Genomic DNA, 15,402 nt, shown 5'->3' with positions numbered 1-15,402 from the left:
GAAGGAGAAGTCTTCCTCGAAGGAAAGCTTCAATGGTGAACAGAATAACGAAGACGATAGTTCAAGCCAAACTGGATGTTCCCGTCCGTTCTTCTCTATACCAGGTTGGTCGCCTACTGTGAGATAATCTTCTTTCAACAGCAGTCTTCTTCCCAATGCTAGAAATTCCAGGATTTCAAGCATAGGCAAGGTTCCCGATTATCGTGTAACAATTATCGGGGATTCTCGTCTCGCTCACTTTGGACCGTGGTCTCGCCTAAGTGTTTGGAGATCGTAAAAAACTCGAACACTCTGAATGCGCTAGAAATTCCGTAGAATTCTAAGCACTCTGCGAAACCCCCACTGAATTCGTCAAACGATATCGGCTGGTGGTCCTCTCGATTCCCGTAGAAATCGAGGATGGGGCAGGATCCCTCCTCAACGACTGGGGCTTACGTCAGGTAGGACCCGAAGGTCCCCCCCGGTAGCGCAGTCCCCAACGTGGGATCCTACAGAGAAATCTCTGTAGGATCCCTCCCCTTTCCCTCGTAGCCGTAAGGAGAGAGGGAATGGGGGAGGAATTGGATACTCGCTCGCCTTTCCAGTGGAACTAGCAGTTGGAAAAGAGTAGGAGCAGCCATCGCCGGCCTCTCAGAGTCTGGGAAAACGTATCGTCAGGAGAAAACGTTTTCCCGAGGAGGGTTACGAACTCGCCCTGTAGGTAAGGGTCTGCTGCCACTGTGAACGTCGTTTGGGTGGGGCTGATCGACACCTGACAGGAGAGAGCCGATACCGTCCTCAGACTCATTCCAGTCCTCATCGAGGTCGAAACCTCTCAGGAGGACCGGAGGGGTATTTAAATACGGTGTCCGAAGACACGTAGAAACGCCGCTGTCGCAGTAGAGGAGGTGGAAGTAGCTTGTTCGACCTGCCAGATCTGAGAGAGCCTTCTTATCTGGAGACGAGAGACTCTGGTTCAAGACAGAATCGGTAAGCTCTGATCACGGCAGACCCACCGTCGGTTTGGGTTCCCTCTCGGGCCCCAAAATGACTCGAGCCGAGACGTGGGCTCTGCTGGTGGGAGTGGCGATCCTTCCCCGAGGTCGTTGCGCTGATGAATCAGCGCCATAACTTCGACAAAATTCCTCTGGATCTCGGAAGTCATAGCATCTTGCAGAGTAGGACCGTCAAGCCCCTCGAACAAGAGCATTCCGAGAACCTCCCCCTTAAGGAGGAGGAACTGCGATAGACCCCTCTCGGATTCCTCCTGCCACTTGCGCGTACGTCCTGGTCGGTCCGAAGATCGTACCTGGTACTTACGGCGTCGTGACGGGATCGATCACCCCGCTGTGCCTCGCTCTTCCTGGTGCAAACCGAGGAAGTTGCAGGCACGGGAGAGGAAGACATGACACGCTCGTCTTTCGCTCGCTGGCAGAACCAGCGGGCTTGGAGGGCTGCAGGCGATCGCCAACTTGCAGGCCTAGTCGAGCCGTTTCCCAGGGAAACTGCTGGACCGAGAACAGCAGCCCCGATCTCGTGTGCAGAGCAGCTGCTGCTGGTCCCCCTATCCGCCCGGTCCCTGTGGGAGCGGCGGTCAGGAGACCTGCAGAGACCACTGTCGCGGTGAGACCGGTGCGTGTCCTCGCGGCGCGTCATACCGCTGGTACCAGCCAAGGCTGGCACCAACGATCGAGAGGGGGGAACCTCTTCCCAGCCTCGGCCCGTGGCTGGTCAGACAGTCACGTCTACCAGGGTTACCAGCTGGTCACTGCGAGAGCGGCCGCTGGCCTGGCGAGAGTCACATGAGCGGCTCTCACCAGCTTCTGCTCCGTGCCGCGGTCCTGGCGCCGAGCGAACTCTGGCGCCAAAATTTGGCTATACGCTCTCCCGCGGGAGATCGTATACTCGGAACTTCTCGCGAACGAGAGACCGAGCCGGAACCTGGCGTAGCGGCAGCGCCGCAAACACCAGGCGAGGAAGTACCGGTGGTAGTCGGTACACCTCTGGTTGCCATCTTCTTCTTCCTTGCGGAAGGGGAGACGGGCCCTGTTCCCTAAAGAGCACGAGGACCGGCAGAAGAACTCCCCGTCCCACGGGAGTGGAACGAGCCCTTAGAAGTTCCCGAAGGAGCCTTCTTAGGGGGGAAACCCGGGTTACCAGGTGGTCGCTGCGAGAGCGGCCGCTGGCCTGGCGAGAGTCACCTGAGCGGCTCTCACCAGCCTTCTGCTCCGTGCCGCGGTCTTGGCGCCGAGCGAACTCTGGCGCCAAAACTTTGGCTGCACGGTCTCCCGAGGGAGAGCGTACACTCGGGATCTCTCGCGAACGAAAGACCGAGCCGGAACCTGGCGTAGCGGCATCGCCGCTAGCACCAGGCGAGGAAGTACCAGCGCTAACCGGTACTCCTCTGGTCCCCGTCTATCTCTTCCTTACGGAAGGGGAGACGGGCCCCGCTCCCGAAGGAGCAGGAGGACCAGCAGAAGGACCCCCCGACGGGCCCTTAGAAGTTCCCGAAGGAGACTTCTTGGGGGGGGAGGCAGCCTTCTTCTTCTTCAGCTTATGGGCCTTAGAAGTCGAAGGGGAAGAGGCAGCAGCAGACGATGAAGACGAAGATGACACCTTCCTCTTCTTCTTCCTCTTCCTCGTCAGCTCACACAGGACAGTCGTAAGGTCCTCCATCCAGGCCGGAGCCGGGGCTATTGCCGAAGCAACACGGCCCGACTGCACCTGTCTGGAAGGACCTGGGACTGGGGAAGATACACCGTGGGCAGGACCAGCATGGACAGGCGCAGGAACGAGGAGCGACAGGTACAGCAACCAGCTCAGGAGCAGCAGGAACAGCGGCAGCGGTAGACCCAGAAGGGACAGCCAAGCCAGCAGCGGGAACCAATTCAGCGGCAGGTACGGCAGGCCCAGCCATCGCCTCGTAGAATCATTGGCAACCAGCGGGAACCTGGTACTGGCGGCCGGTCCAGGGGCGAGCTGCTGGAACAGCGTAAGTCTGGGCAGGCAACACGAAGAACACAGGCGGCGGCGGCATACCCCCCTCGGTACGGCGGCGACCGGCCCTAGTAGCGGCAGACAGCATCACCGACACAGCATGGGGAGTGTAGACCAGGCGGGGGGGAACAGCATAAGCGGCCGTGGAGGTAGTAGTGGAGACTGCCCCAGACCTCGCTAGACGCTGCAGCAGCCCGTGGATGCTAGGCACGCCCTGCCGCCGCGGTGGTCCATACCTGTCCAAGGTCGTCTCCCACGGATGTAGCACCTGCGGTAGCACAGATAGATTAGAAAGAGGGGTTCCCTCACGCACGGGGGGAAGACATGCCCCACCCCGAACGCAAGGAAGACCCCAAATACAAAACACAACGAGGAAGCTGAGCGGGGGGCAGGAAAGAAGACGAAGAATCGGATACCAAGGGAGTCGCGGGAGAGCTTTCCGACGACTTCCTGGCAGACCTTCGCTTCCCCTACCCCCGCACAGCCGTGAAAGTAATATGAAAATGAAACAGAAAACTGCACTTGCGATTCCCGGGTAAGAGCGGAAACTTGATCCATAATAATATGATGCTATCATAAAATATATATAAAAATGAAACAGAATACTGCACTTGCGATTTCACTTTCACAGAAAATAATCGTAAGGATCAATCTTGGCAACGAACGCACAGGGCAAAAATATAATGAAAAGAGTACTTACATTTTTCAATTACACACTTTCGCCCAAAATACATGACTCGGCATGAGCGTGCCCGCCCTCGGCACCGAAACATAATTCAAGGGTTCAATTCATGAAGAGAGAGGAAATCGCCGCATCTACGGCGATAGCTCCATGTTGGTTCATAATTAAGTAATAAAAATGAAAACAGTGTACTTACAGTTTCATTTTCAAGTCAAACAAACCATTAGTAGAAAACACAATATAAACAAAGCATACGACGATGAAGCGGGCAGAGAGCGATGACGAACACGTCCTTCACACCCGCGGCCGAAAGCAAAAGTGATTTGTTTACCTCCCAGGACTGTCGGACAAGCAGTTAACTACCGTTCTCCCCTTGTTCGAAGCTTATGACCGTTCCAGCTGCCGCTAGCTACTTCCTATTGTTAAAGGACCGATGGTTTGTATTACGTATCGGAACAATTTAAAAATCATTATCAAACAAATTGTGAGCAATGGCATCTGTAGAGATTCCATGAGCCACAAGACGGGAAGACTGAGCTTTACACCCTTCAGTGTGAGCAGAAACTTGACAGAGAATACATGTTCGAGTTCCACATCTGACATTCACTTGCTTTCAAGTCTATTTTTCTTTGTTTCGGCAAGGTTTTCATTATGCCAAAGAGGAAAAAACAAGCCAAACATCTCGCTAACATACAGAAGAAAATTCGCTACAATAAGAGTTCAGATCATAATATTGGCGATATTAGCGGAGTTATTAGAGAGAGAGAGAGAGAGAGAGAGAGAGAGAGAGAGAGAGAGAGAGAGAGAGAGAGAGAGAGAGAGAGAGAGAGAGAGAGTGTTGTGTAAGAAGGAACGCCTGGTCTTGCCTGACGCAGTGTCCCCAGGCTATGATCTTAGAGCAAAGGGATCATCATTTATGATTAAATTATGGTAAATAACATAGTTTTGGTTTGTTAATACCCAAAACAGAATATAAAATTCATATTAATCATGATTTATTAACATTGTCTTTGTAAAAATGTTAATAATAGCATTGAAATTTGGTATATAACTTAGACATTATAAAACAATCATAAGTAGCCCTTTTTTCCAATTTTTGTTTCATTTTTTTTTTTTTTTACATTTTTTCCTGGTTTATAGGGTTTATTTTTTTACCATGATGAAAAAATTCATATATACCAAAAAAATAGCTTGTAGAAAAAAACTACATTTGATTTGAGGTCTACATCAGGTCAGGTCTATGATAGTAATCCCAGGTCTTAATATTAATTATCAAGGGAGGAGACAGAATTTGAAAAATGGTTATTTTCGGGATAAATCACACTGGCGTCACAAAACCGAAGGTCAGAGGCAAAAATCATATGCAGTCTGGAGATGTCCAAAGTCACTTTATTAGGTGGTATGAATGTCAAAGCCCTTTCCTTAAAAAATGCCATTAGCCGGCTGCCGTCCTTGAACAGGTAATATCTTTTACAGGGCAAAGAGATCTCTCTTCCTCATCTAGTCCAAGAAACTCCATCAAATTCTTGATGACAAAGGAACGAGGCCAAGATTTAGAAGTCTTCTCATTTTTAACTTGAAAGCCTTGTGTAAAAGAACAAACTACATTTCCATTGGAAAAGCCGACACCTTTATGAATGGCGTGCAACTCACTAATTCTCTTGCTGTTGCTAACGTGACCAAAAAGAGTGGCTTCTTAGTTGATTCTCCGATAGATAACGTCTTCAATGGTTCAAACACAAGAACCTGATAACCACTTTAGGACCATGTCAAAATTCCAAGACACTAAGGAAGTTCTATGATCTTTTGTAGTCTCAAAGGATATAATCAGGTCAGAGATGTCTAGATTCACTCCCAAATCTATGCCTCTGTGATGAAAAACTGACCCTAACATGGACCTACATCCTTTACTTTTCGATGTAGATAACCATCTTTCTGACTTAAGGGAAAATAGAAAATCCGCAATTTCCATCCCAGAAGTTTGAGAAGACGAATATTATTTTTTCTGCACCGGTTGCGGAAGTTTGCCCGCTTTGCCTGGTAGACCCGAGAAGAGGACTGTCATCTACACTTTGCAAAAGCTTCTGCAACTGGTTTTGAAAACCCTTTTGCTCTGACAAGACATTTGACAATCTGAACCCTGTCAATGCAAGAGCGGATAGGTTTAGATGAAACTTGAGGAAATGTGGCTGTCTGAGAAGCTTTAACCTTTGTGGAAGGAGTCTTAGTAAGTCTTGGGAGCCATTCTCTTCTTTGCCAAAGAGGGCTACTACAGTAATCCTGGAGTTCTGATGAGGCATAAATTTTTTCAACACCTTGACCAGGATGAAAGGAGGAATGGCATAAATGTCTAAATTTGTCCAATCTAGAACCATGACTTCTGTGGCCCATGTTTGAGGTTCCCGGAATCGGGGAGAACAATGGAAGATGATGGTTTTTTAACATCACGAACAGATCTATGAATTTCCATAGATCCTTGCACACCTGTGCATACAGCGTCCACTCCATGGGGAGTACTTGACTGCGGCAAGTGAGCTCGTCTGCCAACACATTCATCTTCCCTTGAATGAACCTCGTTACAATCGTTATTCGATTCTCCTTTGCACATAGTAGCAGACTCTTCACTGCCTCGTAAGGGAGGAGTGTTCCTCCCTACTTCCTGATACATACCACAGTTGTGGTGTTGTCGGAGAATACATATTCCCACTAGTGAGTGGGACCAGTCACCTGCACTAAATCTGTGAAGAGTTACCAGCAAATGTTTTAATTTTCAAGCTGCCGAGGCAAAAATTGTTAATTGTTAGCTAAGTAATTACTGGGTAAGCTAATAATATAAAATGATAAAATTTGCCTGCTCTTAGAAAGTTGCTCTACCAAAACGAAAAGATATAATAACAAATAAGTTGCAAGCCTATCAGAAAATGCTATTAAGCATTATACTATTATCAAACAGCTTAAGTAAAGTTGAATCTTTCTCAATGACAAGTCATGACTTCAAAGGGTCTCAAAACACTATGGAGTAAATGGTCTCAAAACACTATAGGGTAAATGGAAGATGTAGAACATACTGGCAGGGTTCCATGTTCATCACATATAGTTAAGAATGCTCTGGATGATCTCTATCCATAAAAGAAACATAAAAGTAAAATAAATATGCACACTTCCTAACCGTATGCCATAAAAAATCTTCTCATGTAAAAAATAAATGAAACTTAGGGCAGTCCAAGGCTCAGGCTACATACACACAAGGGTACCAACATCTTACTTCTAAGAGGAAAAAAGAAAAGAACTCAGTTCAACTTTCATTAGAGCTTAAAATAAGTTTAATGTCATGCTCTACCTTCTCGATACGGGGAGCAGAAAGCAGAACTACAAAGGAAGTCTAAATACTGGCACTACCAAAATGCCTCCTGGTCTAAATAGGCATAGATGCAGATGAAGCGTGCTACATAGGTAGAACTGACAGGTTTAAGTCCTGACCTAACTACATAATTGCTTTTGCAACCTACCACTTTCCCATCTTCCCTATATCTAACATATTCTGGCATAAAATCCAAAGAACAATCCTCTACATTCTTCACATCTAGTTCTAAGATCACACTGTTACCCTGCAGCTGGTACACACCAAATGTTGATCTACTTCATTTTTCAACTTCCTGCTTACACCAAAATTATTCATTCCTACATAGCCTGATGTTACTGATTTTGCTTTCAGTGGAAATTATCCTAGGAAAATGAAATTACAATACTGCACCAAAAAGCAATGGTGGCAAGGAGAATTCTGACAAGAGCTAAAACATTTGAAAAAAACCTGATGGAGAACTGGTAAACTAGACAGTCATCCAGGCAGCCATTTGATTTTTTGTTTGAATGCCGACTCACTTAATTGGCATGGAGATAGCATAGCTAACTTTAACAGTAGATAAGATTCCAGATACTACTAAAGCTAACTTCAACAGTAGGTAAGATTCATTTCAAATGTATAAACATGAAACTTAATCAACACAAACATTAGAGGGAAAAATTAAGCTAGAGTATCAAAAGGCTAATCATCCACATTTACTTTATCCTACTTTACAAACACTACCATCAACACCACCAGCACAAGCTAACTTGCTGTTACTAAAATCTTAAATTACTGAAAATTCTCCAGTAACAATTTCAGCGATAGTGAGCAATTCTAAATAATACTGAAATTAGTATAGAACTTGTTTCAATAACCATCAATATAACTTACTAGTATGAGACAAGAACACAATTATTCACTTGAATTTTCTGTATTTTATCTTAACTGATACTGACAAATAGTGAACAAAAAATAATTTCTAGGCAATTCATATCACATCAACATTGAAAACAAATATCTACAGAATACAAAATAAAATTCTTCTGGGACAATATTTTATTTCTAAAGTCATATGATTAGTATAACTATTGAAAAGGGTAAAAACTGTATGTAGAAAAATTACAATAACAAAATGACAACAATTAGTCATCCGGTACTTGAGAAAAAATGGCAAATATAAAACGAAACTTACTGTTATAGCTGTACCATCTTGCAATTTCTTCTCTGTATGGATTGGAGTGATGGTAAATGTCTCCTGAAGCAAAGCTTCCACATTTACTTCACTTAGATCATTTACTCTTATTGGGGATCTTGGTTCAAATATCTTATTCATATGATTTGGCAGGTCTCGATACATGTTCTTCACAAACTGGAGGAACTGCTGAATCTAATAAAAGCAAAAATATTTAACAGTCAATAAAAAAATCTAACATCATAACTTGGGTTAGCATACACTGCATGTTTTATAATATACTCTAACTTACTAGATAAAATTATGCTTTCTCTTAGAGAAATTGATTTTATTACATTATTATATAAATAAAGGTAACCTCATAATCCCAAAAAAATTACTCTCTCACCTCTGGACTGAACTGAGGCCTGAAGGTTTTGTGCAATTCAATGATGATGCGCAAACAAACCATTACGTTTTCTTCATTATCAGTCTCCAGCAAACGAAACATTAGGGTTAAGATTGGCCGAAGATACAGTTTCAACTGTTCGTTGCTTGGAAGTCGGTGAATCATTTCCAAAATCAATTTTCGCAGTTGCTACAGAATAGAGCAAATAAAAACTTATTACACTATTTAATTACTCAAAATGAAATTAGGAATGTAATCTTAGTAGACAAAATATAAATTTTCATAATAAAATTTATTATCTGAATACTTAAGGTAGCTTATAACTCCTTGTCTACTGGCATGGAGATATAAGTTAACTTCAACATAGGAAAGATTTATAACAAATAATATAAAACTAAGAAAATTATACAATAAAAATGCTAAAATAAAAACAGTTGTTACTGGGCATTCATTCTGAGAGCACTGTAACTAACTCATCACTAGAACTGACCACATCAAAAATTCACATTTAAATATTTTGTATATAGATGTCTTAAATTAGGATTCAACAACTACATTGCATAATTTTCATTTTCTTTTATTATATGGATAATAATGAAAAAATGTGTCAATTAGTTATAAACTTTTATATGTAAATAATTACTTTTCATTAAATTTTTTACATTTCATACAAGAATAAGGAATATAGAGTAGAAAAGTTAATCAAATTTTACATTTAATTACTTATTCCATAAAACCTTTGCATATCCATCCTTTACATCTCAGTACCACTTGTAGCCTTAGCCACAACTTCAGAAGCAGCTGGCTAGAACTGTATTGTTTTCTTTCATTTATTCTGTAGCACTTTATGCTATTTTAATTATCTATTCTTTTAGTGATTGCTAACTCTTTGGTAGCATCCTTACACAGCATTCAATACTTTTGGGTCTGTAATCTGGGCACTGACAAAGAGAAAGGATATTTTAAAAAGTTGAGACAATAAGTGTTGAGATTAATGGCAAGAATGCAGTGAGAAGACTATTATTACTGAGGAGAGCAGTTTTCAAGATTACAATATGGCAATGAATAGTAGTGGGAAGCACAAAAACTATTTGAGCTTTATTTTGATAATGTAATTCCTATTCTAAGCTGGTGATAACATATTTCAAGCCTGATCACATATCTGGAGACTTTTTAAAAATGTGCTAAGCTTGTTTATTAAAAAAAAAAAAAAAAAAAAAAATTACCTTTCCAAAAAATGAAAATTGCTTCAAAGGGCAAACCTGCAAAATAACCTTCTTACCTGTATATTATACTCCGATATGAATAATGTATCTCCTTCACTGAGGATCTTTATAAATATCTTCATTGCATGTTCCAAAAATGAAGGGTATTGAGGAGAAGCAACAATGGCCTGAAAAGAGATAAGAAGCTTCTGAAGATTTTTCAAACAAGACATGACATGCTCTTATTAATTAAACCAAAGAATCATATTCCTTGTATCTTCCATGGCTAGCCAAAAGGATTTGTTTTAAATTTTAGAAATACTGGAGAAAGTTGCAAAAATGGTATACATACTAGCGGGGGAGTGATTTACAAGAATGGATGGAGTGTGAAAAATAGATGTTAAGGGTAAAAGGGAGCTAAAAGAATCTATAAAATTGTCTAGCGTAAGAGTACCATGCAAGGCAACAAGTAACCAGTAATTACAAAAGTTTATACTTACTGGATACAATACAGTTCTATCTTTTGATTTACCAAGGAAACGTTATATACCCTGAGATACTTTTTTCTATTAAATCTTAACTTTTTTTAATACACAAAATATCTATTAAGCTAAATATATGACAGAAAAATGATAATGTCAAGCCAATTCTGTTCACTTAAAAATTGTAATTGGGTTACGAAACTAATAACTTCAACCATCTTTTCTACATTAATGATCTTCATTAAAACAAACATAACTGCTTACCTCAAGGTCTTCACTAAGTGCCTGAGCAGCTTTGAGTTTATTTTCATCCTTGGCACTTGGATCTGCTAACATAGAGACATATGACCTAAAGGCATTCATCTGTGCAACTGGGTCTTGGGGGCCATGATGCCCCACTGACCCACCACCAGGTCCCATTGTAATGGATCTCTCACTTTAATCTATTTGATCATTTAGAATGCAAATACATCTTGAACACCTGAAAGATAAAATGCTTACTAATGAAGATGCTTCATTAGAAAAAAAATATTACAAGAACGTTAACATTATAGGGTAAAACACCACGGAAGGCCAACCCTCACCACGGTGGACGGGTCTCATTCACTCGATATTTTATTGGTGAAACAAGAATACAATTGCAACTCTAAGCATACCATTTAAAAGATTGAAGTTTCGTCAACATAATGTGATATATGAAAGCCCCATACAAACTAAAATAAGCATGTGAGCTCTTCGTAAAATATGTTTTCAAGGCAGTTTTGAAATCCAATATGGCGGCTACATTTTGCATGGAAGGTTCTGATCAGTGACGGCCACCATCTTTCCCCAGCCTTCCCAGCACTCATTTGAACAATGTTAGCGTATATATGTAACGTTTATTGATCTTACTCAAGATTGCAGTTGTAATCAGCACAATAAAACAACATTTTGTTGCCTAAATTAGTGAAAGTATGAAACTTGTTATTCCCGGGGTTATGGTTTGAACTGAATTCATTCTTACCTTGTAATCGGCGGTTTTTATCCTTACTGCCATCACAACTGAAACTCCACAGTGCTTATTTGATTGTTATTATACACATTTTGGTCTCAGTTCACTCCACATTGCACTTTAAACCCGTTACTGTTGCTGGTTCCTAAGCGCGCGCGCCACAAACACAGTTACGAACAGCAGACGACAAAACTGCAAAGTTTTATTCCCTAAATTGTTTACTTTACTCGTTATTTAGTTTAAATTTACTTTGTTATTTAAACATTTTAATTTAATTCATGTATATTATCCCTTTTTTGGAACCAAATTACCCCGAAATATTACAGATATTTCTAAAGTAGATACAATCAAATGTTTCTAACGTTTTCGTACATCTGGCTGCCGAAAACCATAGAGGAACGACCATGGATAAGTGCATAGAGGAACGACTACGGAGAAGTGAATTATATACATATTTTTTTTTTTTTTGCTTTTTTGTTTTTGCTAGCACTTTTAATAGATTTCAGTCTATATTAGCATTTTGAATTTCTTTAATAACCGTATGCCAGAAATAAATGTAACCTTTAATGTTGCATGCTTTATGTTTGCATGCTAAGAATGGCAAAATCATCGTTGCCACATTAGTGGAGGCTTCACACATACGCTGTTTCATTATTATAAACAGTTTCCATGAATTCTATTTGCCATAGTAATGCAATAATGATAAAATTGCTTTAATAATTATGTATATATACTTCCAATGCATAGCCTAATTTCACCAATTTCAACGTTTTGTGTGTAGTCTTATACCCAGTTTGGAGGGTCAACACATACCGAATGGCAACAGAGAGAGAGAGAGAGAGAGAGAGAGAGAGAGAGAGAGAAAGGAAGGCGAAGGAACGAAGGAAAGGGGTGGCGGTGGAGAGGGGGTGGGGGAGAGGGTAGGTGGAGCTTTATACGCGTGTTCGTATCCATTTCTGCATAATGGAGTTTTTGTCTCTTGGTACAAGGACAAGTGTCGTTATTCTTTACGATTAGTGATTCACGATACCCTTATAAATTACGGCACTGGGTGTAATGCACTATACAAAATCTCGTTCTGATACGAGTGTTCGTTACAGAAATAGGTATTGCCCAAAAACGTGCTTGCACTGTCTCTGAAACCCATAGTAGGTATGCTGCTTAGTTGTCAATCAAGTTTTTTGTAATCAAGTATTTTTTACAAAAAGCTATTGATTAAATTTGTATTTTTCTCAATCAAAACATATGCCCCTCAATGCTAACTTTCCTCTTTTAACGACTTTCTGGTCATTGCAAATTCGGCCCCATAATTTCTTATGGTGCGAAAACAGAGGCGCATCGACCGAAAACGATTGCGTCACACTACGGTGATAATCCGGCAGTAAAACATCTTCATATATCCAAAAAGTAAATAATGAAGATATATATGCGCATTACGATTATACCAATTACATGAAGAGCTGATAATCTGCATGAATAACTGGTAAACTGTTCTGCAAGAAAGTTGAGTAAAGCAATTATTTACAATAGGTACGAAAGTCAAGATGTCGTGACGTCATAATACAGGACTTGAAAGAACGTTCGAATTCCAAAAAATAATTACTTAAATTTGAGTCAGAATCGAGTTACTTTTTCAATAACGAATCATTTCCCAATTAACATCATAAATATGTAAAATATTGATGTTTTACTATTTATTTAAAAAATTATCGAAGTGCACGCTTCGTCGTCGTCTTCTACAAAAACAGTTTTTGTTTACTCGGTGAGGAAAAGTTTAAAATTTTTCCGTTTGTTGTGATAAAAGTGCCCCAGCGTCTGTGGGCACAAGTGGTGTGCGGATTTATCACAGGAAATGGTTAGTTTATTGACACAAGCGACTCCGTAAACATCAAGATGGCGTCACTCTTCTAAATACCTCGAGTTGTAAGTAAAAATGTTGAACGCGTTTTGGTGAGATTTGCACTACGTTTGAGACCGTTTTCAGTACCCTCTGTTTAAATCTTAAAATTTGGCCTTAATTTCTAACTTTGGAGAAAATATGACAATTTGTCCAAAATTGCATTTTTCCTAACTATACAAACCTGAGGTCCTTTACAATAGGAAGGTTACTAGCGGCAGCTGGATAGGTCGTAAGCTTTCGAACAAGGGGTTCGGTAGTTAACTGCTTGTCCGACAGGCGCACGCGCGCGACTGGGAGGTAAACAATCACTTTTGCTTTTGGCACAAGCAAAAACTGCAGAGTGAGGGGTGGCATAAGGTGGGACTATGTGTAAAAGGACCTCAGGTTTGTATAGTTAGGAAAAATGCAATTTTGGACAAATTGTCATTTGTTCCGACACGGCATACAAACCTTCGGTCCTTTACAATAGGAAGACTCACTTCTTGGTGGGAGGAATCTGAGTCTTTTGTGAACAGACTGGTGTTCGCCCAACCTTGGAATGCCTCCCTGGTCGTAGGAGCGAGGGAGGGATCCAAGCCTCTGTCCGATTGATCGGGGTGTGCACCGCAAGATCAATGGTCAGACCTCTGGACCAAGTACTAAGAGAGAGGCAAGCGTATCTCTTCGTACCAGCAAACAAGAACAAGTTCCTATTTGCAAGAGGCAACATAAAGTTATGGTTTGTCTCTTGTTGGCATCCACTTCCCCCCCCTTGTAGGAGGAAGTGGTGGATATTCGCTCCCATCCCTAGTGAAAGGGATAGGATGGGGCTCTGTCGAGTAGCTCACCTGCATCTCGTCCTTATCCAGCAAGGTGATGACCGTATCCCTCTACCCACAGGTAGAGGGGGAGAAAAAGATAGGAAGAGAAGCCAGTCACTCTCTCATTCACTTATCTATTCTTACAGTCACACCAGGACTCGATGCTGTTCAGCCTGCTAGGGTCTGGGTTAGCTACACAACGTGTTGAGCAGCCACCACGGGTCCCAAGGAAAACGATCCAAGGACCTGTGGGCAATATCCAAAAGGTAGAAGGAGGTGCCAGTGGTCTGGTTGTACCAGACCCCTGCCTTCAGTACCTGCGCCCCGAAGTTCTTGTGTAACTCGAGGGAGTGTACTTCTAGGTCATCTTGGTGCTGACGAAGAGTCTTCAACACTCAGCCTGGGATGTCGAGTTTCTTCAGAAAGTGCAGTCGCACTTTCACAGGACAAAGCAGCATCTCCTTCGCATCGAAGGCGGTGAAGTCCATTAGGGAGGGGATTGTGAAGGACTCTAACCGATCGTCAGGGACCGAAGGGTTCTGAGTCTTCACTACGAAGTTCGGTACGAAATCGAGCGTCTCGAATCCACATCCCCTGGATGCTTGACTTCGCAGGAAAAGTCATGCAATTACCTCAGAGGAAAAGAAGGGAATGGTCGCATGACCTATCCCTCTTCTCGACTTCGGTGATGTCCTGTACCCATACTGGTCTATCCGTCTGCAGCGAAGTGTCTCACATTCTCCTATCCCCATGCAGTGAAGTTCTTCTTCTCGGTAGTGGATAGGACACCGACACTCAATGGTGGGTGTCGATGGTATGGGTACTGTGACAAACCGTTAGGACGAAGAAAAGACTGTTATGGAACAACCGAACAAAGTCCACAGCGAAGTTCGTAACTGACTTGGGCACTCTGACAGCTGCCGACTGACTGCGTTCGGTAGGAGGCAAGTTGTCCAAGCACCCGAGCAAGTCACGTGACCTTCGCCTTAAAAGGGTTATGCCAAGAGACTAAACAAATAATTCGTTTGTCACCGATGCCAGACGGCGAGGTGATGATTCTCTTAAGGCATGTGCCCAACAGGCAAACGTCAATTGCCTTCTAGAGACCGAGGTCCCTGATGGCAAGATATCTCATAGTATAGTTGACTCTCAGCTAAGGAGAAACAACACTATGTGTCGTTGAAGACGAAGGTGTACAGCCTACGTCTTCACAGCTGAATCGAGAGAAGGATTCTCAAGATTCTGAACCTGTGCTACAAAGACTGAGAATGCTAACCGCTATTCATTGCTGTCTGGTGAGGATCGTAGTTGCAATGAAAGCGGAGCGCTTTTCAGTAATGAAGACACAGGGAAATACTGCCTGAAGAACTGCTTCTCATGGCTGAACATTTGGAAGTAGAGCTGTCAGGTCGGAGAGTAGGCGATGTCTTCTGACACATC

The 15,402-nt window shown here is 42.5% G+C and overlaps 1 protein-coding gene across 1 annotated transcript in view; it reads right to left on the bottom strand.

The window, feature by feature from the left end:
• LOC135201202 (transformation/transcription domain-associated protein-like) overlaps positions 1-10,748 on the bottom strand; it is a 204,832-nt gene extending 194,084 nt beyond the window's left edge. The window contains 7 exon segments of the mRNA XM_064230080.1: positions 6,727-6,777; positions 7,168-7,272; positions 7,798-7,848; positions 8,197-8,391; positions 8,585-8,773; positions 9,867-9,977; positions 10,536-10,748. Of these exon segments, the coding sequence (XP_064086150.1) occupies positions 6,727-6,777; positions 7,168-7,272; positions 7,798-7,848; positions 8,197-8,391; positions 8,585-8,773; positions 9,867-9,977; positions 10,536-10,691 (858 nt within the window). The 5' untranslated portion in view covers positions 10,692-10,748.
• Positions 10,749-15,402: the final 4,654 nt, after the last annotated feature.

This window comes from Macrobrachium nipponense, chromosome 28, assembly GCF_015104395.2.
Source record: "Macrobrachium nipponense isolate FS-2020 chromosome 28, ASM1510439v2, whole genome shotgun sequence".
In the NCBI taxonomy this organism is placed as follows: Eukaryota; Metazoa; Arthropoda; class Malacostraca; order Decapoda; family Palaemonidae; genus Macrobrachium; species Macrobrachium nipponense.
Note: the sequence above shows the minus strand (reverse complement) of the source record. Positions and strands in the feature narration are given on the sequence as shown.